Source organism: Dendronephthya gigantea, unplaced genomic scaffold (assembly GCF_004324835.1).
Source record: "Dendronephthya gigantea isolate DGI-Jeju-01 unplaced genomic scaffold, DenGig_1.0 000000F, whole genome shotgun sequence".
Lineage (NCBI taxonomy): Eukaryota > Metazoa > Cnidaria > Anthozoa > Malacalcyonacea > Nephtheidae > Dendronephthya > Dendronephthya gigantea.
This window is the reverse complement of record NW_021163010.1, coordinates 6378786-6406247: the sequence shown is the minus strand read 5'-3', so window position 1 is coordinate 6406247 and position 27462 is coordinate 6378786. Positions and strand designations below refer to the sequence as shown.

Genomic DNA, 27462 nt, shown 5'->3' with positions numbered 1-27462 from the left:
TGCTCTAAATTTCTTACATTTAATTTATCATTTTCTTTACATGTTTTACATTTCATCGGAGTTTCGCCAACCAGTTGGCAGCGAGCTTGTAGCAAACAAGTTACAAAGGTTTTAATTATTCTAAGACAAAATAGCATCCAGCTTGTTCATTAAGGTTGTCCATTCGAAACATTAACTTTACACTCGGGCAGAACGCGCAGAATGGTTATATCGCTTGTTTAGACCCGTTGAAACTTGAAGAATGGCTAAACCGATCGATATTAATTTTTCGCAACAGGAACATACTTGCTCGAGGAGCAGTTGGGCCGACTTGAAGAACCCTTAGCCTTTTATAGATGACATAAAGACAGTCTTTGCTTGCGCGCAAAGAGTTCAAGGTCCGGAGTTTTGACGGCCCAATAGTTTGTTAAACAAAATTGTAAAAAAGCTGCGGGTAGACGGTACCACCCGTGAGGACGTTTTCAAGTCGAATACGCTAATTAATCACATATGTATGTACCAAAAAAGACAAAGTATACACACACGACGTTTTGAGGAAGGTTTTCAAAACTTTGACTTCCTACCCGCAGGAAGGTTGAACTCATTTTTGTTTTCACACGTACTAACTTCATCCGTTTGCGCCACTTTACACTTTTTTCATTTTCAGTTTTCGTACAGATTAAATAGAGATTGATGAAATTTGGACTGCATAAATGCCCCAAAATTGCGCGTCGTGTAAAGCGGGCTTAAGTCTAGAGTCGCAGCACAAAAACGTTTGAGGCCGAAATCGCCTACACTGCAAGAAATTCCGTTACAAAAATGGACAGCCAAGGCCCAAGAGCATGTGATGAATTTAGGTTATGCCTCCCCCCTGGCTCCAATAAATATCATAGTCTTACCTTCTTCGTCTGAAGTGTTCTGTGCAGTAATAATAGTATGAACATCCACTGATCCACAATTAACCGAACAAGAGCAAATATTTTGTTCGTATTTATGTAAATAGATATGATTGTTATATACCACTTGTCAAAGTTTGGTGTTCGTAGCGTTTCATTGGTCGAATGCGAATCACGCGAGAGTGACGAAATTTTGATGTCGCCCGGGCGACCCCGTGCAGAGTGAGATAACGTGTTATCTCATGGGAAATAACAACTTTAATCACGTGCGGCGCACCTGGACATGCGACCTTTAGACTGTTTATCCATTTGAAATTATATCTTCCATGAATAGATATTTCTTTGTTTAACTTGTAGTTTTGTTCTTCTTTGACAAGTGGTATAAAAACCTTGCCCGTGTTTCGTAAAAACGAGGAATGTCGCAGATAATACTGATAGATATAGCCTATAGGCCTATCTTTCGTGCTGAGTTGACTAGGATTTAACTATGCAAAATATAGTGGAAGAGTTTTACGCAACCAGCCTAGCCCTAAGTCGTAATTTCAGCTTGGTTGGTCGTGTCGAGCTTTTTGCCACGCGACATACATACGTTTACGTCACTAGTGCCGTGAACTTCTATGAAGAATGTGTTATTATAAACTCGGAAAAACCTGCAAGTTTATAATAATATAGTTTGGCCATTTGTTTTTGCTGACGCCGTGATAGCCATTGCCATTGGTGTACTTTCTGTATGTGTATACTGACCAGGTTCTGAAAAACATGAAGATTGCTAGCACCGAAGGGCTAAAGAAGGTCGCCTAACATGTCTTTACCTGCACCCTGTACTTCCGGTTTCCATTAATTCCCTTTGTTTATACTTCGCGTCTTGTTTTTTGAAGATTCTAAGTATACTACCAACATACCTGAGTATAGCAGTTTGCAAATCAAGATTATGTACAAGATTGTTAGTCTTCAGCTAAGATTTTTAAGTTTACCGAAGTCAGTTCAAGAATTACAACAAAGAGGCCTTTTGCGAGGACATATCTAATGCTCCATGGTCCGTCATTAACAACGTTAATGATGTCAATGACAGTTTGAATGCTTCAGTTTGATGTGTTATTTAATGGGATTCTTGATCATCATGCACCAGTCAGAAAAGTTAAAGTAAGAGTTCGTCCAAATCCCTTCGTAACTGAAAGGAAATTCGAGAGCTGATGAGAACAAGAGATCATTGGAGAAAAATAACTCGGAAAACTGGTGATCCTGCTGTGTGGTCTACCTATACAGGGAATAAAAACAGGATGTTAAACGCAAACTACGTCAAGCACAAAGAGCGTATGTAGAGCAGAAAATAAAGAAAACCCCAAAGGACACAGGTAATATGTGGAAAGTTATTCGAACATGTGTTCCCGAGAAAACCTCTGGAAAGAAGTCCTTTAGTGATGATGATAAATCAGTGGCAAATAACTTTAATGAGTTTTTCACAGCTGTCGGTTCAAACACCGTCATGAAAATTAAATCACTTGCCGAAGAAAATAATTACACTCTCTCCCAATTACCAATTGTTCCAACTAGTTACACCGTGTCGGATCAGTTCACTTTTGAACCTGTGGAATGTTCCTTAGAAGAATATATTGTGAAGTCAATGCCTGATAACAAGGCACCTGGAATAGATAAAGTACCTATTCGCGTTATCAAAGACTGTCTTCCCGTTATTGCACCATGGATCACCTCCATCATAAACAACTCGCTTGTCAACAACATTTTTCCAAGTGCTTGGAAAATTTCTGAAGTAATTCCCATCCTGAAAGAAAGTGACCATGAGCAAGCCAACAACAACAGACCAATTTCCCTCCTTCCCGTTCTATCTAAGGCATGCGAGAGAGTAGCACTCAATCAACTAACCTCCTACCTAACCTTTAATCATCGCGCCTGGCACTCAACGGAAACCTCCCTCATCCATTCTACCGACTCCATTCTCAAAGCAATAAATTAAAAGAAAGTCTAGGCAGTTATTCTTTTGGACATGAGTAAAGCTTTTGACAGCATAAAAGTTACCTGAGTGAAAGATATCAAGCAGTACGCATAAATTCTACTCTATCTGAGAAACTGCCAGTGACTAGTGGTGTCCCACAAGGAAGTATTCTCGGTCCGCTGCTGTTCAGTATTTATGTCAATGATCTACCGTCTGCCACTAAAACGTCTTCCTCTGAATCATACGTTGACGATACTAAACTCCTTCTGCATGTCCTTCAATATCAATGACACAAATGCTGCTCTGGTTGATCTGAATGAGGACTTAATTAGAATTAGAAATTGGTGTTTTGACAACCTGCTCTTGCTGAACCCAGGCAAGACCAAATTGATGGTGTACGGAAGTCGTCAAATGCTTGCTATAGCCGGCTACCTGAATTTAGACTCTCACTACTCGGTAAAGAACTAACGCCTGCTGCAACAGTCAAAGATCTTGGAGTTACGTTTGACCCAATCCTCTCTTTCGACAATCATATCCTTTCCACCGTCTCGTCCTGCAAGTCAAGTCTCTGTCAGATAAATCGTGCTAAACACGCCCTTAATAAAAATCTGTTAATAACTGAGTGTGATCAATGCTCTGGTCTTCAGCAAGCTTTACTATTGTTCCTCACTTTGGTCAAACACTTCCTGCAGTAACCTATCCCGTCTTCAAGGAGTCCAGAATTTTCTCATAACCAGAATAGTTCTCAAATTCAAGACATTTTCACACTCAGCACATTGTAAAAAACTTTCGGAAAAAATATCTATTGAACAAAATTTCTATTGAAGAAAATAAGAAAAAAAGATAATAGATATGTTTTGATGCACATAAAATTTCCATTTTGGTTGCTTGCTGAGTTTTTGTATTAAAAGCGCGTCGTTGTCAAATTGATCTCAATGCAAATTTAATAAAACACTGAAATTACTTCGTTTGTACGATTTTTATTATGCACTCGTTGTGAAGGATCGCAAACTCACTCGTTCGCTACGCTCACTCGCGTTCGTTTTGCTCACTCGTTCCTTCACAACTCGTGCATAAATCGTACGCACTCGCCAACTATGAAATAATCTATATTTATTATATCATCCAGGATCCCACGTTTACTTTACTGCTGCTGCGCCCTCATGCAGGGGAATATTTCTTCAGAACCGAACAACTCCAACCGAACCTGTTGCTAAGTATATAGCTATAGATTCCCCAATTTTTTTTGCTTTTTAAAAAAAATAATGTTTGTGATTATCTTAACACGCGTCAAACACCCGTTTGGGTACAAGATATCATAAAGAAACAATACTATTGCAAAATCATTGTTTTCTTAAAATATTAATAATCATTTTAAAATATTTGGAACCTTTGTTCAAATTTTAGAATTACACCCTGCCCAAATCAAGGCCATGAAGGAATAAAACATATATATATAATATCTGTGCAATTATGTCTCGAACAATAATACCCTTTAATGTCAATACACTTAGTTTATATACATCCTGACGTCATTAGTTAATATTAGTAATAAGTAATATTAGTGAGTTACTATTTGTTATATCACACTACATCTCCCTTTTCTTCGATTTGTCAACATAATGTCAACGACTCTATTGTTCTGTCTTTATAGCTAATGCCATACGGTACTTAGTTATTCTAGTCCCAGATTCTCTCTGGCCTTTAAAGAAAGTGTTTTTATTCTTTTCGGTCTGTTGTTCGTATTCGTATTAGGTGAGTCTTCCTGTTTCTCTTGTTTCTTCTCGACTTGCTGAATTATGGTGTGATTTGGAATACTACGCAGATGTGCTCTGTTCCTTCTTATAACCGTCATAGGGGTGTCAACCAAATATGATCTTGGTTTGTTGGATGTTTTGATTACTGTTCCTGTGCAGTTCATATCTGTCACATAAACTGTTGTTCCTGATGTCAAAGGCTTCATGGTTCGAGCATTATGGCGATTATCAAAATTCTTCTTCTGTTTCAATCTATATTCTTCTTCCTTTGCTTTAAAAAGTTCCTGGTTTGGTAGCTGCGGTGTGAGCTGTTGTGCCATTATTGGTATTGTTGATTTTATCTTTCTCCCCATGAGGAGTTCCGCTGGCGAATATCCACTGGCTAATGGTGTTGATCTATATGCTAACATTGCTTTTGCGGGATCTTTTTCTTTCTTCAAGATATTTTTCACTGTCCTTACTGCCCGTTCTACCTCTCCATTCGCTTGAGGATAGCGAGGACTACTGGTACTATGCTTGAATCCCCATTCTTTTGCAAACTGGGCGAACTCGTCACTGTGGTATTGGGGCCCATTGTCGGAACGTACTTCGTCCGGAATCCCGTGCCTGGCGAAGATGGCTTTTAAAGCTTGTATTATCTTTGTTGAACTTGTATCTTTGGTTAGTGCCACAACTTCAACATATCGAGAATAATAATCTACCACTAGTAGATAGGTCACCTTTTCTAGAATAAACAAGTCTGTTGCGATCAGTTGCCATGGTCTTGCTGGGAGTGGCGTTGGGATCAACGGTTCTGCATGCTGTTGTCTGTGCTTGCTGCAAGGTGTACAATTTTCAACCATAGTTTTGATTTGTGCACTAAGTCCTGGCCACCAAACGGATATCTTGGCTCGTTCTCTGCATTTGTTAATCCCTTGGTGACCTTGGTGTATTTGGGCAAGGGTTTGGCGTTGAAGATTGGATGGAATAACTAGTCTTGTTCCTTTTAGTAATAACCCGTCAACAATTGTGAGTTCTCCTTGTACTGACCAGTATGGTTTTACTGCCCGGGTGACATGATCCTTGTCTGGCCATTGATCCATGCAGTACTTCTTCACTTCTTTGCATACCTCATCCTCATCTTGAGCTTGTTGTATTTGTTTCAATCTTGGATTTGATGCCGGGAGTGCTTCCATTACACTGGAGATGTAGGTATTCATTTCCTGTTCTGCTATCGTTGGTTGAGCTGTGCCCTCAGGTATTTTTCTTGACAAAGTGTCAGCTGTGTAATGTAGTTTTCCAGGTACGTGTCGGACTTCCTTGATGTGAAATCTCATGAGTCTCATCTTATAGCGTTGTAGCCTTGGAGGTAGTTTGTCGACCGTGTGTTGGGTGAGCAGGGGAACTAGTGGTTTATGGTCAGTTTCTATTATTATCGCCTTTCCAATGATGTAGTTGCTTGACCGCTCACATGCCCAAGTAACGGCCAGAGCCTCTTTTTCTATTTGCGCATACTTAGTCTCAGTTGCTGTCATCGATCTTGAAATGAATGATACAGGTTTCCAGTTACCTGGCTCTTCTTCTTGTAGAACTACCGCTCCTAGGCCATATGACGAAGCATCAGCTGCTATTTTTGTTTCTTTCTTGGGGTCATACAAGGTCAGAACTGGTGCTGATGTCAGGGTTTTCTTGATTTTGTCAAAGGCATTTTGTTGTGGAGGTCCCCATGTCCATGCGGTATTTTTGACCAGCAGCTCGCGAATGGGTTTTGTCATGACGGCGAGATTGGTGGTAAATTTGCTGAATTGATTCACCATGCCAAGGAAGGAACGGACTTCATGTATGTTAGTGGGTGGTGGCATTTTCAGGATTGCTTGTATTTTCTCTGGGTCTGGTTTTATGCCGTCAGATCCAACAATCTGACCTAAAAATTTCACGCTGGGGACGTTGAATACACACTTTTCAGGATTAAGGGTGACGTTGGCATCGCCGAGTCGTTGGAGTACCTTTTCCAATCTTTGGTCGTGCTCCTCTTGCGTTGTACCATATATTAGAACATCATCAATGTTGCATTCGACACCTTCTAAACCTTCGAGGATTTGAGACATACACTTCTGAAACTTTTCAGAGCCTGAGCTTATTCCAAAGGGAAGAACGTTAAAACAATATCGTCCCCATGGGGTGATGAACGTTGTGAGAGGTCTTGCTTGTTCTGACAGTCTAATTTGCCAGAATCCCGAGTTCGCATCTAATTTTGAGAAATGCCGAGCACCAGCAAGGTTTGCAAATGTTGTTTCGGGTATTGGTAGTGGGTGGTTTTCGCGTTGTACGTACTGGTTGAGCTTCGTGAGATCTACACATATCCGAACCTTTCCATTGCTTTTTGGTGTTACCACCATCGGGGCGCACCATTCAGTCGGATCTTCAATTCGCGATATCACTCCGTTTTGTTCCATTCTTTTTATTTCTCGTTGAGTTTCTTTGCGGAGTGGAATCGGTACTTGTCGTGGTACTGTGATGGCAAACGGGATTGCATCTTGAGTGATTTGATATCGTATTCTAGGTTTTTAATTTGTCCGAGACCAGTGAAGAGATTGGGATGGTTTTCTCTTATGGTTTTTTCTGTTTCAACCTTGTTTAGTACATCCACGTTGACTTGATTGATTAGCTTCAGATTCTGGGATGCTTGCCTTCCGAGTAGTGGTCTTTCTAAGCCTTTCACCACAAATATTTCTTCTGTCGTTGTCTGGTCCTCGTGTCGGAGCTGCGATGCGAATGTTCCAATACAGTTCAGCTTGTGCTTACATGGACCCATTAGGACTTTTCTAGTCGAGTCGAGCTTTAGAGGTAGTTTTCGTTGTTGAAACGTTCTTAATGGTATCACTGTGACATCAGCGCCACTGTCGATTTTGAATCTGATGTTTTCTTCATTTACTTTGATGTCTGCAGTCCACGGTTTACTGCTAGTGTTGCCGACAGTGTCTAGGTGTAATATTTCACCCAAGAAATATGCCTCATCTTCTGACAAATTCTCCTCCCTGTTTTCTTGCCTGAAATTTAATTCGTTTATTTCTTGCTTTCGGAATTGTTGGCCCGTTTGGCTTCGACATGCCTTTGCCCAATGTCCCTTCTTTGAACAATTATGACATATGGACTCACTTGCTGGGCACAATTGCCTGGAGTGTGGTGTTCCGAGACAACGTGAACATTTGGGCTTGTAAAATTTGCTGTGTTTACTAGTACTCTGAGTAAACTGACCTTCACGGGAACGTTGTTGCTTTTTATTCTTAGATATGTTGTCGATATTGTGCTCGCTATTTCCTGTGACTTTTTCTCCGTGAATAACACTTTGTTGCTTTTTGATTTCCTCGCTTTGTCTTGCTTGAGACATAGCTTTCTCTAGAGTTAGATTTGGATCTAATTGTAACTTCTCCGATAGTTTTTTGTTTTGCAGTCCAACTACGATACGATCTCGTATCAATTGATCTTTCAGTACCCCAAATTCACAGTACTTGGCGAGGCAATGTAGGTCGGTAATGAAGCTTTCCACGGGTTCGTTTTCGTCTTGAGCTCGAACATTAAATTTCGCTCTTTCGAAAATCACATTTCGTTTAGTGATGAAGTGATTTTCGAACTTGTTTCGAACTGTTTCGTAGCTTTTGATCTCCTCGTCGCTGAGGCCAAACGATGTGATTATATCGTCTGCCTCATCGCCCATAGTGTAGATAAGCGCATTGACTTGTTTCTCTTCGTCTTTCTTGTCGAGTTCTGTAGCAATTCTAAACCGCTCAAATCGGCGAATCCATCGGGTCCATTCCGAGGATTGAAAGCTAAACTTTGACGGCGGTGTTATTTGATACGTTGTAAAACTTCGCACAATATTTTCTTCGTCGTTGTTGCTTGATTCTGCCATATTTCTAAATAGCTAATTTTGTATATACCCAGCGCTGCCACCATGTGCAATTATGTCTCGAACAATAATACCCTTTAATGTCAATACACTTAGTTTATATACATCCTGACGTCATTAGTTAATATTAGTAATAAGTAATATTAGTGAGTTACTATTTGTTATATCACACTACAATATCGATCTAACTTTCTTCCATTTTTAAAATCATCAAATATCGTATTTAAAATTCTGTCTTGATGTCAGCAATATAGTTTTGGTTACGTTTATTACGGTCCCAATTAAATCTTCTAAGTCTATATGAGATTTTTGTCAAGTTTATGATAACTATATTTGAAATAACCGAAATTCCTTAAACGACATGTTGTTAAACGACAGGCCGGACGACGGTTTCAACGCATGCATTTGCATGTTGGGAACTATTGATGTTTAGGGATGAATAACGATTTCTTCTATCTGAACATCCTAAATGCCTTTTTATGGAAATTTGCTATACATGCACTTTGTTGGAAGCCATCACAACTCTCCAGATTACCATATTTAGCAAGCATTAATGGTTTTGCTTAAATACACTGAATTAAAACACACCCGCGGCAAAGCTTATTGCATGCCAAGGAGAACAGGAATTGGGTCATTGTCACAAAGAAAAATATATATCGAACAACTTCCGCTCTCCCGATGCATGCATTCTTCTTTATTCCTTAAATTTTTAACTGCATGCGCTCAACCAATAGTTTGTAAATTTAAAAACATTACAAGTGAGTTGCGAGAAGCAATCCATTCTATACACAATATGCATGCATTCATACATTTTTCGTTTCAAAAAATACAAATTTTTATATACGAGCAACAAAAAAATGAAATAGAAAAGTCTTCCTATTTGAAACGCATATATATATTAAATGGAAATATAGTGGAAGATATATATATATATATCATACAAATCGTTCGTATTCAAAGAATTTAACGTTTTGAAAGAAGATACATATCGTCGGTAATAATAATACACCGCAGTGCATGTTAGTTTCTTAAATATGTTCTTTCCAAATGTCAAAAAATCGTTTACTATATATATAACCTATATTATTATACATTATAGTAGTAAAAGCAATTTGATTGGCTAACAGTTGGTTATCTGCATGCTAGCAGATAAGTGAGTTATCTGCAAGTGAGCCTGCAGTGGTTAACAAGCGGTATTTATTTGAATGTATTTATGTATTAATATAATTGATTTATTTTTGGATGTTGCTATTAAATAAGGTTTTTCATTCGTTAATACTATGTTTACTATTCTTCAAATGTATAATAAAACAATTATTGAATTCGGTTTTTGTGATATGCATGCAGAGTCTTCGGCTCTGCTGATAACGCTTACCTCGACCTTGATAACTCGGCATATCACAAAAACCTCATCCAATAATTGTTTATAATTATATATAAGCAATCATCAATATAATTCATATACTAGATTTCTTTAAGTAATGTACGAAGTGCGATTTGAACAGTTTCAGCCGTTATAATTTGTAAGAATAAACTAGAAATAAAACTAGGTTTAGTCCTGCGAGATTTTGCACTACGAAGTAGCTATATATAGCGAAAATAATTCCAGATGTTCTGGAAGTTTTATACAGACATGCTACAATATATCCAGCAGTCAGCACTAATATTAATACTCAAAATACCGTGTTATTTTGTTTATAAAATTCTAACAATATTGACCCGATTTATACTAAGGAGACCGATTGACGGACATGCAAATGCATGATCCGTCTGACAGATAATTCGTTTGAGTATAAACGCGAGACAAACTATATGTAGACAAACTATGTAGAATCGCGCGTTTAGAAAATGCACGGAAAATGATGGATGTTCCGTCTGCCTGTGTTTATTCACAGACAAATTAGAAAACGAAGCTAGCTATCTTTTGCTTAAATCGAACAATTAAGTCTACATATAATCATCGGAATATAATGATACTAACTTTCCAGACAAAGCTCTCTCTCTAACTCTCAGGACGAGACATCAGCAGTTGTTATGCCATATACATTTGATGCGAACCATAAAACAGTCGAATTATTTTGACTGCATGTTCTTAATGAGAAATAATGAATACAAGAATATAGAACTGAGAACACATGCATGCATAAGATTCATGTTTATTTGAACTGAAGAGTGTTATAGACAATCAAGCAAATCTGATTGGAGGATATTGATAAGCAAATATACTCTGGGACAATGTTCACAAAATACGTGGCGCTCTTTTAGCCATTTTTGACACTCCTTTGCGACGCTGCATGCGTGATGTTACCAATATTCTCCAATATTGTACGAAGTTTTGAAACGTGATGATAGATAAAGCCTATTACGGAGTTTAGATTCGCCGAAGGGAATATTCAGGAAGCGGGCATTGCCAGAAAGCGGGATATATATACTGAACATTTGTGCATTAAATATTTTGTTATCCTAGATGGTAAAATAACGGCAAATGCCTAGCTGATCTATACGCCAGATGACCAAGGTATTTGCGCAAAATATAGCGTGTTAAAGTTGGATTACCTTTTTGTACTCACTTTGTATCTCGCACGTACTGATGTACGTGTATATACAGACCAGGTTCCAAAAAACGTGAGACGGGCTATAAAAAAATTGGCGCCGAGCTCTTCAACCGCATCCTCTACTTTCCGCTTTCCATTCTCTTTTTTCATTCGGGTCTATTTTTTTTACTGATTAAACTGTCGTATATTATGCAGAACGTGCATGGGTTCTTCAACAGAGCTTCCTGTTTTTCGAAGATTTTTTATATAGCTACCGTCTACAAACATAAGTAGAAGTTTGTCGTTTAGACTTTAGCCCTCATGCAGTTAAGGTTTTGTAGCTACAGAAATGATGGTTTATTACTTGAATTTCTCAATTAATGAAGCTGCAAGTGACATAAACTGCCTTTTATATAACGCTGCTGCATGCAGAATAACGTTATTATACGTGTATACTTCTAGTAACGTGAGATCTTACGTGATATCAATCATATTATAACCTCCGCTCTCAAACCCGCGACTGCATGTATGACGTGAAACAAAGATGAACCAATCTAGCTAAAAGTCGTTGAAAAGTAACCACCTGGGTGGGGGTTGTTGTTTCCCAATTAAGCTGCCATTTTAAATGGAGGATAAATCTTAATTATTATATTATTCAGCATCCCACATTTACTCGAAAAAATTACTGCTTCTAAACCCTCGAAGGAATATATTTCTTCAGAACTGGCAAAAAATAATCGCCAATATTTTTTAAACCACGAATATTTGTAAGTATCGTAGGCGTGTGTTTAAACACCCGTCTGGATATAAAGAAACAATGATGTTTTAAATTATTGCTTCCTTAAATATAAATTTTAAAATATTTGGACCGTTTGTTCAAATTTTAGCAATTCAAGTATGAATAACCTTTATCTAACCTAACGCGGCCTCAAGTAAATCTTCTGAATCTTTTACTATACGTTTTTGCCAAATTTAACTATTTGAAATACCTCAAATTCCTCAAATAACATGCTCCAGCTGTTCCCCCCTATCTTCCATGTACATGCTAAAGGAAAATACTATATTTTAAACTATACGCGTCACCTCCATGCAGGACTTACTACGTTTGGAAACTATTGATGTGGAGTTATGCATGCAGGGACGATTTTTTTTATAAAACATCCCAAACGCCTTTTTTATGGAAAGTTGTTATGCATTAGTGTTACAAACTGGCCCGTCATAACTTTCTAGATTACTATATTTAACTATGGGTTGTTTTGATGAAACACACTGAATAAAGCTTTGCCAATATAGGAACAGGAATTGGGTCATTGTCACAAAGAAAAATATCGAACTTCCGCCCTTCATTCTATAGATTCTTTATTCCTGAAGGGCCTGTTCATATGGGCAAAAGTTTCCGACAAACCAATTTTTTTTTCTGTTCATATGACGAAACTTTATCCCGCATTCCCCCCGCATACCGGGTAAAGTTTTTAGCTGTGACGTTATACTCTATTCCTGGTTGGCCGAAGTTGGCGAGAAATTAGGAATTCGACAAAGTTGTTGACCAGGCCCAGAGGTTCACTTTTAACTGTAGTTATAAAGACAAAATTGGGCAATTCTGAGTTATTGTATATTTCAATTGTATTTATTTGCGCGCAATAATTGTAAATTAATTATTTATATAAGTCCTCGTAAGAAGCAATTCTATGTGTTTACTATAGCATCGTACAAATGCATATAGTAATTATACCTTATTTCGTTTCGAAAAAATACTAGATTTATGAAAATGAAAAAAAAACTCTTCCTATTTGCCTAATAAAATGTATAGTGCAACATATATTATACAAATTAATTTCGTTCAAAATTTTTTTTTTTTCGTATTTAATATATCCTCGATAATAATTATACAGCAGTTTTAGCGAGTTCTTTCTTTCGTTCTTGTATACGTCGTTTACATATAAGCAATCATTAATACCGGTACCGGGTTTCTTTCAGTATAGCTATGAAGAATTTGAACAGTTCCAGCCGTTGATGTAAAGACCATAAATTAGGAATAAAACTAGGCTTAGTTAATTCTGCATGCGAGATTTTGCACTAGGAGAGTATGAAAAAAAAACTTAGATAAGAGCTATTGGAAAAAAGCCAAAAATGTCATGCATGCATATTAAATTTTTTTTAGGCCGTGCATGTTTAGTCTGTATACTAAAATAACACTAAAATACAGACTTCAGTCATTTGCATTTCGTCGTAATCATATAGAAGTTCAGAAAAACATAAAATGTCGTGGTAAGAAAAGTTTCACATATAGAGCCAGCTGCGACGAGAGAAATCTGCACAGGAAGGGAACACTCGAAGCGGACGCCGATAAATCGCCCACAACTCCATAAATTAGCATGCAGTAAGCATTGTTTAGTTACTATCTCAAAATACCGTGATGTTTTTGCCTATAAATTTTAACAAAATAAACTCTATAATCCTATATAGTCATCGTCACGCATATAGAGATACTATAACTTTCCAGACAATTAGGCTCTCGGGACGAAACATTGGGAAGTGTTTTTGTCTATTTTAGGCATTTGTTATGCCATATACACTTGATGCAAAGTTGCTTGAAGACGCTGCTCCCTAGTATAATATTGGACTGCATGAAAATGTATTAACTTAATTATAATAGTATACCATTTAAAAGAATGCACAATTTGGTTTTTTGCCCTTACTATTACATTTTCATGGCAAGATCTTATTGTATTGTTATTATAATATACATTTTGAGATGATCGCTTTCAAAGGTTTTTTTGTCCACCGCTGAACTATAACTTATTCACTCCATTTCATGTTTCGAATGCTGCATGTTTACATAAATACCTTCAACTGCTTATCGTTCAGCTATGTAATCAGTTTGAGACCGGGCTCAAAATGCAAACGAAGTTTTCCGTTTTGTGGTCATAGCCGTTTGCCGTAAACGTCAATCTTTTAAAAGGTGTCTTATATTCACCGCAGCCACAGGTAAAAGAAATGTCAGGAAGAGCTAGAACAGGCGAGGCGAGAACCTTAAGAGAGGTGTTAAATATATAATCGCGGTGGAAAAAAATATGCTCATGCATGTCGTGACCTTGTATAGCCTGCCTTTCGCCTTCGGTATCCTGTAGGCTTGACCCGAATGTGAAACCAGATAATTATATATGTGAATTACTTGCTAAAAAAGTCTTTGCATTTTTGGAGTGGTTGGGGGTGAAAGCAAATATAATTAATATGATTGATGCTAAACGAGCATATATATATATATATATATATATATATATATATATATATATATATATATATATATATATATATATATATTATATATCACGCGTTAAATCAGTTTGAAGCAGGTCTAGATTTCTACTCGATGCTGAGACAACACGACAAACTATTTCTAGCGTTTACACACTGCTTGAATATAGACCCATTTATACAACAAACTATATTTTTTGACCGCACTGTTAATTTCACGGTGGTAATTAGCACCAAAATAATGTGCACACGAGGTGCCAAAAATGCGCACAATTATACACGGATTTTTGGCACGTGCTCGTGGTTTGGGTGCTATTTTTGCGTAATACACGACATTTATTTAAAAATTGCATGCGTGTTTGTTTATGATTTTATGCGGAGTATTTTATTATGATTTTATGCGGAAGACAATCTCTATAAGACAAGTGGTTTCAGAAGCTTCCCCGGAAGACGATTCTTTTATCTATCCTTCCATAATTATACGATATCAAATAATCCAAAACACACCCATGATTGAATGTATATCTAAAACATAAATACGAATTACAGATATATTTTTCTTCCAGTTTACGGTATATATGCTAACCATAGTGGGGTAATGCTTAGGTACTATGGCTATAGGAACGCGCTAATGAACTGATATTATCAGTGCGTCTGAAAAAACGGAACAGTGTTTATATTGCATTCTGAATGATATTTAATGGCTGTCAATTGCTGCATATATCAAACAACATGCATCGAGCGTTTAATACATGCACCAATAGATTATATTCTGTTTTTAAGACAGCCAGTATTATAGAGTATATTAGAGCTCAAAATATAGAAATGAAATTGGAATGCGTGTTTTACAAACCATTAAAGGAATTGCACTGATGCCGCGTAAACTGCTATATCATCAAAACCGTGGGTAAATCATGCAGTCGCAAATTAAAGAAAGTTATACATTCTTATTGCCGTGACATGGCACAAATTTTCTTTTTTGTATTTACGATTAAAATAATCGAATTGTCAAAAGATTCTTGGCGGTAGGAGATGAATTGCATATAAAATCGTAATATCGAGAGGTACACCGAGAAGATAAAAGTAAACCTAATGGAAGTCCTGCATGGTTAGTATATACCAGTTAAATCTGTTAAGCTATCCCCAAATTCTGCTATTATAGTGGACTATCTGTACAGTATGAAAAAAAAATACACAAAAAAATGCACAAAGCACGTATCACTAGTGACGTAGGGCTAACCACAACCGATGCAATATTCCACATTTTTTGAAGTGCTTCCGACTTGAAAGGTGTGTAGCTATGTTAGCGGAAATGTGGTAACTTCCACTGCTCGAACAGTGAGAATAAAAGCGTCCGAAATGACAGAACTTATAACAGATTCGTCAGCTCTAACACATGCAAGGAGAAATCATAAGCACGAAAGACAGGCTCGGAGAATAAAATCGTACAGTGAAAGACGAGCAATATATAATATTTTGTGGCGAAGGTTTGTGATGTTTATTTCACGAAGATTCTAGTATACATAAATTGTGTATATGCATGCTTGCTATAGTATAAGTTCAACGTTCAGTCTTTTTCAATTCCATATATCAGCACTTAACAGACACACCGAGAACTGTTAGGCTATATGAAATTTTTGTTCATTCTATGCTGCTTTTTAGATGAAATTACATCTCGGTTTGCTGATTTTGTGTTTCGTGGCAGTTCCCTCGAAATCAGATGATCCAGAGCCTCCTCCACCTCCATCGGTTCCTATTGGTCCATTTGATTTAACAGGTATAGCTATGGATTTTTACACTCCTGGCAATCGCCATCGCCTGATTTTAATAACAAATTTGCCCCGGAATCAAAATTGCATTACGTGATACTATTTACTAAAAAAACTGAAGATATCGCGTTGCCTGAATTTCTGTGTAAAGCATTATGCAAAAATATTGTTGATGCAAAATATCATAACATCAGGCTATAGCGACTATCACAATAACAAACTTGAGATGTTCTCAAAACCTAATTTGCAAAATTATTAAAAGATCGTGCTACTTTTGTCGTACTGAACAGGAAACAAAGGAGGTTTCGTGAGTCCACCCGGAGACGATAAGGAAGGGGATTATGATAGAAAGAATTTGTTTCAAGGCGATATTAAAGATTCAGGACGCCGTAAAACAGGAGGGAAGATCGGAGAGGCAGGAACTAGAACACCTTGGCCGAACGGAATTATTCCATATGTCTTTGACTGCAGCGTTGGTAAGCATAAACAGTTCTCCTAGAATATACGGTTCTGATTCTAAATTTCTTCCATAGAGCTATTAACGAGGTGCGTTTAAATAAACTATAAGGTTCTCATGTCTTGCAGAAAGTATCGAGAGCGCTGTAAGGGCAACAAAAGATGCGATGGCAGAGTGGGAAGGTAGAACTTGTGTCAGATTTGTCAAGAAACAGCCACATCACAAAGTTTATCTCGAGTTCATCAGAGCTGCTGGGTAAGTCATTTTTTCGGCAAAGATGTGCAGAAGTTTCCTTGTATTCTCAGCTCGAATTTCGCTTCAAATTCTTAAACTTTTACCTACATTGCAGTTGCTGGGCAACGTACGTTGGATACAAAGGAAAGAAAACGCAAATTTCAATTGGTAACGGTTGTGACTATAAGCACGTCATGGTTCATGAGTTGGGCCACGTGATCGGTTTCTGGCATGAGCAAAGTCGACCAGATCGGGATCAATATATCACAATCAACAGAGGAAATGTTCATAAAGGTAAGCCATATAGTATTTTGGCTTACTGTACAAACATCAACAGGGGCACCATGCAAAGTTTCTGCACAAACCAGAAGAGGCGTAAAAAAGAAATTCGTTGGGCAGAATTGAATATGTGAATGAACACCTCTTCCCAAATCAAAGTTACGAAGTTCATCTATACTTTACGATATTCAATTCAAATTGGCTTTTTTAATTCAATTCAAAAGTTTCTTCTAAAGGCATAACATATTCTAGAATAATTACTGCTTAAAATGAAGCAGTTAGTAACATTCTCTCGACGAAAGCTTTTAGGTTCAGTTTAAGCTCAAAACGTCCAGATTTTTTTTTCTGTTTTACTTCTTATAGCAGATGCATGTCTACCACATTTTATAACTTTGATTCAAACTGACTTTTTTATCGATTTAATCATTCTAATTTCTTTTTAATCGTCATAATCATTACATTTTACTTTATTGTACTTTATTCCAGCATTATTATACAATTTTGACATCGTTAAAGAACAAGTGAACAACTATGGAGAACCTTACGACTTCGATTCTATCATGCATTACCCTTGGAATGCCTTTGCGATCGACAGAAGACAAAATACAATCTTTCCCATAAACCGACAATATTTGCGTTCAAAGAGACCGTACCAAAAACTCAGTGACTCAGATGTCGCACAGACGAACAAAATGTATCAGTGCGATAGTAAGTTTACATTCTCGTCTTGATATCTGCAAAGATTCTGATTCGTAATAGCTTGCTTGCTGACCAATCAATCAACTGTATGCATATTTCGTTCTTTAGAAATCGCACTTGCTCGGGATGCTAGTTTGAAATTTATCAATGACGAAACTAATGTCAATAATGCAGCTTCGTCACCCGGTGAGTGATCAATATCGTAATAAAAACAATTACATTGTTCTCGAGCTGCTTTTTCGTTTATAGCAGCAGAAATAAAATCATATTCTCGACATTTTGCAATTGAATGATCAATTTGTAGAAAACACTACAAGGTAAACCATTAAAATAATGAACTCTTATATATGCAGGTGGAAAATGTCAAGACAAAAATACGAATTGCCCCAGTTGGGCGAAAGGCAATCAGTGTGACCTGGCACCAGACCCAGTGATAAAAACGTGCCCCGAAAGTTGCGGTATTTGCAAAAAGCCTTGCGCCGATGATTACGATGATTGTAAAGCATGGGCAGAGTATGGGAATTGCTTTAAGGCTGGTGATATAAAGACCGTCAGATTCATGCTCAACTATTGCAGAATATCCTGTGGTGTGTGCAATCCAGGTATACTTATCAATTTTGTTGGTCATAATAATATTCGTTGACTTTATTTATCATGTACCTATTGATTTGATTCAATTGATGAATTCAACGCGACTAAAATCCGACATAAAGACTTGGCCTTATAGAGGTTTAAAACATTCAAGTCTCTTCACATGATATCTGCTTTAGATTCTACAACCAAGGCACCGACCAAAGCTAAACCTGCTACAACGATTAAGCCAGTCACGAAAGGTGAGATTAAACGCCATCATAAAAATTAACATGTATAACAAAAAATTAGGTTGCCTTCCCAGGCTGATTTACTGTAAATTAATGCGAGGTCTTCACTGGCAATGTGTTGACTTACAAAAGAACAAGAAAACTGTAGTGTCAATACGCAAATTCTTACATTTCTATAAATTATTTCATGCGTTGTATTTCGATCGTTTCCATTCATTCAGCTTATTTTTCATGTTCCTATTGCTTAAATTAAATTCGACGCAATAACAAAAACGCCATCACAAAAAATTAGGTTGCCGAACCAGGTTGATTTACGGTAAATTAATGCGAGGTCTTCACTGGCAATAATTTGTTGACTTACAAAAGAACAACAGAAGTGTAGTTTGGATACGCAAATTCGTACATTTCTATAACCAATCAGCTATACATGCTAGTGGATACAAATTTTTAACTCTTTTATTGAAACGTGTAGGCACCATCTCAGTGGCGTAGCCAGCCTGACAATTTAGTCATGCTATGCTAATATTTTGGTGTTCATTGACTGTGAAAACAATGAATTTCTAAAGAAATGAATAATGGTAATAACAGAAAATTTGCATAGCATGACTAAATCGTCAGGCTGGCTACGCCACTGCACCATCTATACGAGTCATCATGCGCCTGGAGTAATTTGTCCCCGTTTTCCTAACTTATTGTCTAAAGGGTGCAAAATCAAAATTCTAATTTACCATTTACTGAAAAACGAGCGAGTTTCGGCACAGAAATAATATTTACTACTCAAAATTTTCACGTTCAAAGTTAAACTCTTATAATTTTAATTTGGTTTTCAGAGGGTGAATGTCTAGACAAACATGAACATTGCGCTAGTTGGGCGAAAGCCGATTATTGCAATTTGTCACCTGATCCAATGTTAACGACGTGCCCGAAAAGCTGCGGGATTTGCGATAAAAAGAAAGATGCTTGCACAGATGGTTATAAAGATTGCGAAGGATGGGCAGAAGGCGGACTTTGCAACAAAAAGGATGACCAACGTGCCGTCAAATTCATGATGACTAATTGCAAAAAATCCTGCCGTGTATGCAATCCAGGTATACTAACATAATTTAAGTTAAATCAGGCGATGCGTCATCCCTATTTTGAAGAATGAAGAATAGGAATATCAAGACTTTTCGAGATTTTCTTGCACACCATCTGCTATGATTCAGTTAAGGAAACCAAGGCAGTGCATGCTGAATCAAATCCTACCATCGATCCCGAGAGCAACGCTCCTTACTGGAGGGTGACAACCAGTCAAAAATCTTGAAGATGATGCCCAAATCTTACTCAGTGGACGCGGATCGCAATATTTATCCACGATCCATACGATCACAAACTAACAATGTTGCCATTAATGTTTTCTAGTGCCTTCAAAAAAACCTAACAAACGACCTACCACCACGTTGCCACCAACGACTACCTTATCACCAACAACAACCTTACCACCAACAACAACCCCAGAGCCCACAACCAAAGCACCAACAACGGTACAAATTATGACCACACCTAAATCTACCACGAAGACACCAACTACAAAGAATGGAATTAGACTACCAACAGGAAAATTCACAGGTAATAATTAATTGCAATTGAGTTGTTTTATATAACACTTTGTCGACATTATTCCAGCTGTTAATTGTGTCAATTTTACAACATATTTAAATGATTTGACGCTACCTTCATCAGCTATATCTAGTATGTCGTATTTTTTAGAGTTAACGAATTCTTGCAACATCTCTACGTTTAAGGGGTATTGTGCAAAGATCGCAGCCAATATTGTCAATCTTGGGCAAAAGATGGAAGGTGTGATACTGATCGTTGGGTGTATGACAACTGCATGTTGAGCTGCAAAAGGTTCTCAATCTGTGACGGAAAAATGATTAAACCTCTTGGTAAGACTTGTGATTTTAATTTTTCAATCTAATTCTTCAAAATTACTGATAATCTCAAAAAAATTTTATTTCGTAGTTAATGAGTGCTGTTCATTGAAATTCCAAAATCCAACTTCATTATACCATTGAAACTGATTCACCTATATATACTACTCAACTATAATACCCCAAAAAACTCTAGCACGTTCATCTTATTGTCCTTTACAATAATTGCAGGCAAATGCACAGATCCATTAGGAGTATATTCAAACAAAGAAATTCCTGATAATAAAATGTATGCCTCGTCCACATTTGCACCAGGTATGTTATTTTATTTGGTTCCTTGTGTTTTCGACACGAGCATAACAGTTATTCGCAAGGACTATATCATTTTGTAACTATTTTTTTAATGTTTTGTAATGTAAAAAGCCATACTTAACGCATTATTATCGTATATTAATTAAGGTGGCGGATGGTACGCCCCGGCGTCTTCTGGACGTCTGTACAAAGAAGACGATCACGCCCGAAAACATGTCGGAGCATGGTGTGCTGCTCCTTATCGAAAAACGAATAATTATTTACAGATTGATTTTGGGAGGAAAAGAAGTATCACTGCCCTGGCGACCCAAGGAAGAGATACGTATTTTGAACACGTGAAATCGTACAGTTTGTCTTTCAGTGACGACCGATCAACATGGCGTGAATATAAAGAAAATGGAGTTAAAAAAGTAGGTGAAATGGAATATTATAAAATATATTAAGAGAGTATATATACTATAATGAATGATTGAGCATGATTATGGAGTGTGATTTCGAATTGCAATTGGGCAAAATATTTTCTCGAACCTTGATGGTCACATTGTACAGAATACGTTGACTCAAATTATAAGTGTTTGATTTTATTTGTTTCAATGGAAGTTGTATGCATGAATCAACAGAATGGAATTATTAAAAAAAATTTTGGGAGGTTTAATTTCGAACGAGTTTGAAACAGAACGGTTCTTATCCGTATATAATCTAATAACTTTTCTTTAACAGGTATTCGATGGAAATTGTGATCATGTGACACCGGTGTTAAATCTTCTAGAAAATGCTGAGTATGCTCGTTATATACGTATTCATCCAATCAAGTACATCGCCGCAGCTTGTCTCCGTGTGGAAGTATACGGTTGCTAAGCAATATTTTACACGGAGTTTCAGCTTCGCGTTCGTAGGCAAAAACGGCAAACGTCAGGTGAAAAAAAAATTATCCTATTAAACCGTTAAGTGAAAACGTTTTCCGAAAAATTAATTCTCTTTTTGAGATAGGAAAAAAATTCAGAGTAAGAAATTTTAGGCTGAAATTGCAGCAGAAAAGAACGACATTAGTCTTCACATTGATAAAAAAATAAAGCTCGACTCTGCCGTTGCCCTCAAACGTGAAGTCTAATCTTCCTATATTATCAAATAATTGAAAGATATACTCCGAGCAGTATACTCACTTATTTGTGCTTGTTATGCCTCTTTTGCAATATATTTTTATTAAGATTTTGTAGCAAGATAATTTAGAATAATGATGTAACACTCTAAAATATTTGTGTAAATAATATTTTAAATAGTAGTAATATATTGACTGACTTTGACGTTTAGAGAATTGGACATTGAACGTGTAAGCAAACTTTTAATTAAATATTAGGATTCTCAGTGAAGTCATCAATTAAAAAAATTATATATAATATTAAAAAATTTAAAAAAAATTTCGTCGCATCTTTCTCTTGGTCGAGAACAATGGCTATATATATAATAGCTAATCTTATTGATTTGAAACATTGAATTGGTGTATATATTTATTGGTCTCCGCAGCGAAAGTGGTCCACTATACACTGAAAATACGTTTATCCTGTTTTAAAAAATGAAAGGGATACAATCCTAAATCTCTCCCTAATCGATCATTATCACGTTTCTTAGCAAACTAAAATTTACATTCCCCTTATTTCCATGTAAGATATAACTTAAAAAGTAATAAAGCTAACTTGATAAAATTTTCATAAGACTTTTGACTTGGAGATGAACCTGAAAGAGTTGTATTCACTTCCGCCTAAATAAAATAGCGCCTGTTTATTTTAGACAGTCGTATAAGTTTTATAGTTTATAGCCTGCAAATGCAAGTTTTTTTTCTTCTAGGTTAGGCTACGAGGCAGAAATTTTTACAACTAAATAAAAATCGCTCTAGCGTTAAAACATGGTTAGTTATCGTGTATACAAAAATCGTTCATTTTCCTTCATTGGGTGTGTCTGGTGATCGTAACCTTGGTGACTGCAGATTAACCTCAGAGTATAACCGTCTTAATAATATGGGAAGGATAAAATGTCATGTTATCCAAAGTTAAAGAAAAAAATGTTTGGCATAAGCATTTTAATTATGAATGCATGATGGCATTAAAATTTGTTTGTGGTTACAATTTTTATTAACAATATTCACAATTTGCAAATATGGATAACAATATGGAAGCTTTACAACTCCAGCACCATTACCTTCGATATGTCCCCTGAACTCGACCCTTTTTGCGCTGTATTATACTACCTACTTTTGCCCTTTAATTAACTATAGTTAATTTATTTTGCCCTACCCTGCATCGACCATTGCATTTTAGTAAACTAAATCGAAATCTATATATATATTATATACAATCTATACAATCGTATCAATCTGAAAACCTCTATACTCACGCTAATTGCGATTATAAGAAGCACCCTCAGGAACCAGTCTGTTTATATTAGGAACAAACGCGTTCAGAAACCAACGACCTATGTGTATTTGGGTTTGTTTATGGATGATAAGTTTATATTCCTACAGCATGTTGAGAACCAAATCAAGCAGGCAAATAAGAGATTGTATTATATTAGATCGAACTATGAAAAAGTTGCATATTAGTGGGAACATAGTTGCTATGTTCTATAACGCTACCGTTGCTGCGGTAGTAAATTATGCTAATATTGGCTTTTAGACGCTATACGATATTGCCGCAAAATGAAATGTATTTACATATGAGTAGATGAAATTTGTGCATGTTAAATTTAAATAGGTATGACTATAGTCGGTCTTCAGATGCAATTAAGCTATTTGCTATCCGTGATATCTTCCAAATGAATTTCTTAATTTATCTTATTAGTTGTTATACAAGCTGATTACATCTTTCAAGGAAAACGCAATATATTGTAATTTGACGCCATACCAGAGGATTCTCAAACTTGGTTTTGAAATTTGCTATAAGAGTACGTATACGTACAAAACGAGAAAAGCACGTATATGTACAAAACGAGAAAAGTACGTATATGTACAAAACGAGAAAAGTATACGTATACGTACAAAACGAGAAAAGTACGTATACGTACAAAACGAGAAAAGTACGTATATGTACAAAACGAGAAAAGTACGTATACGTAAAAAACGAGAAAAGTACGTATATGTACAAAACGAGAAAAGTACGTATACGTACAAAACGAGAAAAGTACGTATATGTACAAAACGAGAAAAGTACGTATACGTACAAAACGAGAAAAGTACGTATATGTACAAAACGAGAAAAGTACGTATACGTACAAAAACGAATATATGAACTCCCCCCCATCCCAAGTTTCCGCATCTATATATTCTTTTTATATATTGTACAGTAAAATTTAAGATAATCTCCATGACACCCTCCTTATCAAGTACATATAATATATTATATAACATTCTTTTACCCAATTTTACTGTAATATAAGACAAATTGGCATACCCCAATCTTTTTTAGATCTAGAAAGCAAAGCTCAAAATAATGCAAGCAGGATTCTATAGTATTAATTTCTTTTCCTTTAAATAATAAAATACTCAGAAAATTTTATTGCCACTGACATCCTTTTATTTTTTCAACGTACGTAACCATAATTTACACTAACAGAGGAATAAGCGCAACTAATAACAAGAATTAAGGCAATCATGCAAACTCAACTCATGTGCGACGTTATAGACTTACAGCCTAATGTTCACAGACCAACAATATGTAGAGATCATCACATGCGCAACAAAGGTTTTCATACATATACAAGAGTTTGTCGTCAAAACAAAACTATTCATGCGGTGCATGAATCGCTCCCATTGCAGTTACGGTACTGATAAGAAGTTACACGATAAGAAAAATGCAAGGAACCTGCTCATAATAGAGACTTTTAGTTTCATGACGACATGGAAGCAGACAACGCAGTGAATTGAAAAATATTCAATTCAAAGTTTTCTTTTGTATTTCTGCTTGTGCTTATTCCACTAGCATGAACGGGACTTTACAATTTTAGATGATGCTTCAATATTAATAATTATATGCTGTCAATATTTTAAAGCAAAGCATCGTTCTTCTGAAACGCCTTCTACCATATACAGTGTGTATAAAAAAGGTATATAACCTTTTAGATTTAAACAAGCATAATGCTGTATTCAATTGAATTCATCTGACAGAGAAGAATTGCTTCAAGCCATAAACAAAAGACTTTCTAGTTATGCGTACAGCAGCACAGCATGAATTAAATTATAATTGATATCTTTTGTAAAAATAAGTTTTCGTCGCGTATCATTAACTCAAAGCATATGAGAACAATCAAATCACGTATCAAATCACATCGTTATTGGCTTATTTTATCAGTTTTATTTATTAACAGCATGAATCAAATAAGAACATTTAGCATGCGTATAGGAAATGTAGCACAAACAGCCACGATTGAAAGTTGTACGAGTTGTTATACAACTGGCGTTATAATATAGTGCTATAAAAGCCAGCGAACGACTATAATCAGCCGAATTGGATACATTAGTGTAGAATTTACTTCGATTTACTTAAACCTAAGTAAATCAACTAAGTCGACTACTCAGATTCCCTGTATTTATAGCATCATGTACACAAAGCATTCTGGTTAGTTAACAGCAGTGTACAGTGGTGCATTCTGGTCGGTTAACAGCAATGCATTCTGGTCCGAAAAACGAAAGTAAAATCTTACTTTCAGAGCCCTGTACGAATTAGAATTGCCGACTTGCTCGCTCGCTGCGTCAGCAATTGTTATTATTATTATTAGTATTATTATTATTATTATTTGGTATTAGTTGATCTTTTTGGTGTCATACTATAAAACAAATAATTAATGTTTTCATTCGTGCAATGGTAAGAATATTTTCATGAGGTGAAAGATGCAAAGTTCCATTCAACTCGGCGAACATTCCTTCACACGAATGAAAACATTCATTATTATAGTATACTATACCATAAAAAATAAAATTCCTTATCAATATCTATAGAACGTATTTACATATAGTACAGACATATAAAGCAGGGACGATTTAAGGGAAGTGCAAAGTTTCTAAGTAAAGCATTGCAAATTGAGATACTTTAATGAAATGTATGTTTATATAGTCGCGAAAGCAGGGGCCGAATCTTGTGCAGCACTTCTATATTATATTAAATTTTTATTACATGTGCATGCATATTTTCTTGAGTCAATGAAACACGCCTTCTGAACTTTCCGGTTTCACTTCCTTTGTAATGTTTGCCTCGCTTCCATTTTCCCTGATTATATTTTCGGATATCATACAGAACACACCTTACTCTTGTTGGTCGGATATACGTAAGTTCTTCAACATGGATTCCTGTTTTTTAATAACTTGCATAAAGACTTGGCGCTTAGCTGTGGAGCCTAGCCCCTTTTTTTCTCTGACAAAAAATATTACGTATAATTCTTTGAAATTGGAATTAAGTTTTGCCCCATGTATTCAGTTATTTATTTTAGTCCCTATATATAACTAATCATGAGAAGAACGACGTTGATTACGGCCTTGATGAAATCTTCTAAATCCTCTATGGGTTTCTATCATGTTTAACTATTTAAAATAAATGAAATTTCATGAATGAAAATATAGTCTGCTCTCACTTTTCCTATCATGTCCCCCATAAGAAAATATTACTGATATAAACACTACGTCTTACGATGTTCTCAACGCATAAAGGGGATTCTTTGCATGTATAACATCCAATGCAATGGCCTTTTTAACGAAACGTCTAGATTACTATATTTAGCCATTCATTGCTTTGATGAAACACTCTAAATTAAGTTTTGCCAAGGGAAACCGGAATTAGGTCACTGTCACAAAGAAAAACACCAAACAACTTCCGCGCTTCATTCTTCTTTATTCCTTTCATAACACATCGAATTTTTTAAAAAAATTAAAAATTGAGTTGTGAGAATTGCAGTGCGTTCTATAGGCTGCATGTGTTCTCTTGTATCATGCACAAGAACATCATTCGTGAGCGGAAATGAGCGGAACCGCGAGTTTTTTTAGATTTAAGAGACATGTTGTTTACAACTGAAATAAGTTTCGAATAAGCTAGGGATTTGATAGCAGTTATACGTGGTAAAAACAACTGAAAATTTTGTTACCCAACCAATATCTCAATTGTACAATTTTAAAAGAAAATTGCACAGTTTTGTTTATTGGCCATTACACTTGCATTATATACGTCATTGTGGCAAGATCTTGGTACCGGATGCTAAATTGAAACAACTATTCGTCAAAGTACTCCCACGCATGTATACCTCAAGATAACTTTCAAATGGTTTTTGTCCACTAAAAATTATTTACTCAAACATTTCATGTTTCAAATGCTATTCACAATGCCTTCAAGTGCCTATCATGCAGCTGCATGATACAAAAATTTTCCGTTTTTAGTTTGCGGTTTTCTGTATAAACGTCAATCGTGCTTCTTATATTAATTCGCCATAAGTATATAAAACCACTGCATTTCAGGAGGAGAATGGGCGAGGAGCAACGAAAGCCGTGTTATCGGAAGTTTAGAAGTGCGTATAAAATGATCATGTAAATATAGGTAAAAAATATATGCTACCGGTAAAAAATATGCTTATGCAGTGACCGTTTATAGACCTTTCAGCATTCTGCCAGGCTTGAGTTACTGCATGCATTGCACTGAATTGCTCATAAAATTTGCTCATATACATAAACTTGGTATA

General features: G+C 36.2%; 3 protein-coding genes across 4 annotated transcripts in view; 1 reads left to right on the top strand and 2 right to left on the bottom strand.

Moving 5' to 3' along the window:
- LOC114522866 (integral membrane protein GPR155-like) overlaps positions 1-14192 on the bottom strand; it is a 28572-nt gene extending 14380 nt beyond the window's left edge. Inside the window, exons 1-2 of one of the 2 annotated variants that reach the window (XM_028543638.1) lie at positions 10457-14192; positions 879-2133 (exon numbers count right to left, since the gene is read on the bottom strand). The gene's annotated coding sequence lies outside the window, so the exon portion shown is untranslated. Of the gene's footprint in view, positions 1-878; positions 4478-10456 lie in introns of those variants that run through there. The other variant, XM_028543646.1, reaches the window with a different exon arrangement.
- Positions 4505-7021, bottom strand: LOC114521111 (uncharacterized protein K02A2.6-like). The gene has a single exon (XM_028541531.1). The coding sequence runs from the start codon at positions 7019-7021 to the stop codon at positions 4505-4507; it is 2517 nt and encodes an 838-aa protein (XP_028397332.1).
- A 174-nt stretch (positions 14193-14366) lies between the features above and the next one.
- Positions 14367-23780, top strand: LOC114526202. Its single transcript, XM_028547757.1, has 15 exons — positions 14367-15754; positions 15930-16044; positions 16327-16512; positions 16622-16748; positions 16843-17021; positions 17493-17714; positions 17814-17891; positions 18059-18307; positions 18476-18538; positions 19357-19614; positions 19928-20134; positions 20311-20454; positions 20671-20754; positions 20899-21161; positions 21472-23780. The coding sequence occupies exons 2-15, from the start codon at positions 15930-15932 to the stop codon at positions 21607-21609; spliced, it is 2313 nt and encodes a 770-aa protein (XP_028403558.1). The 5' UTR covers positions 14367-15754; the 3' UTR covers positions 21610-23780.
- Positions 23781-27462: the final 3682 nt, after the last annotated feature.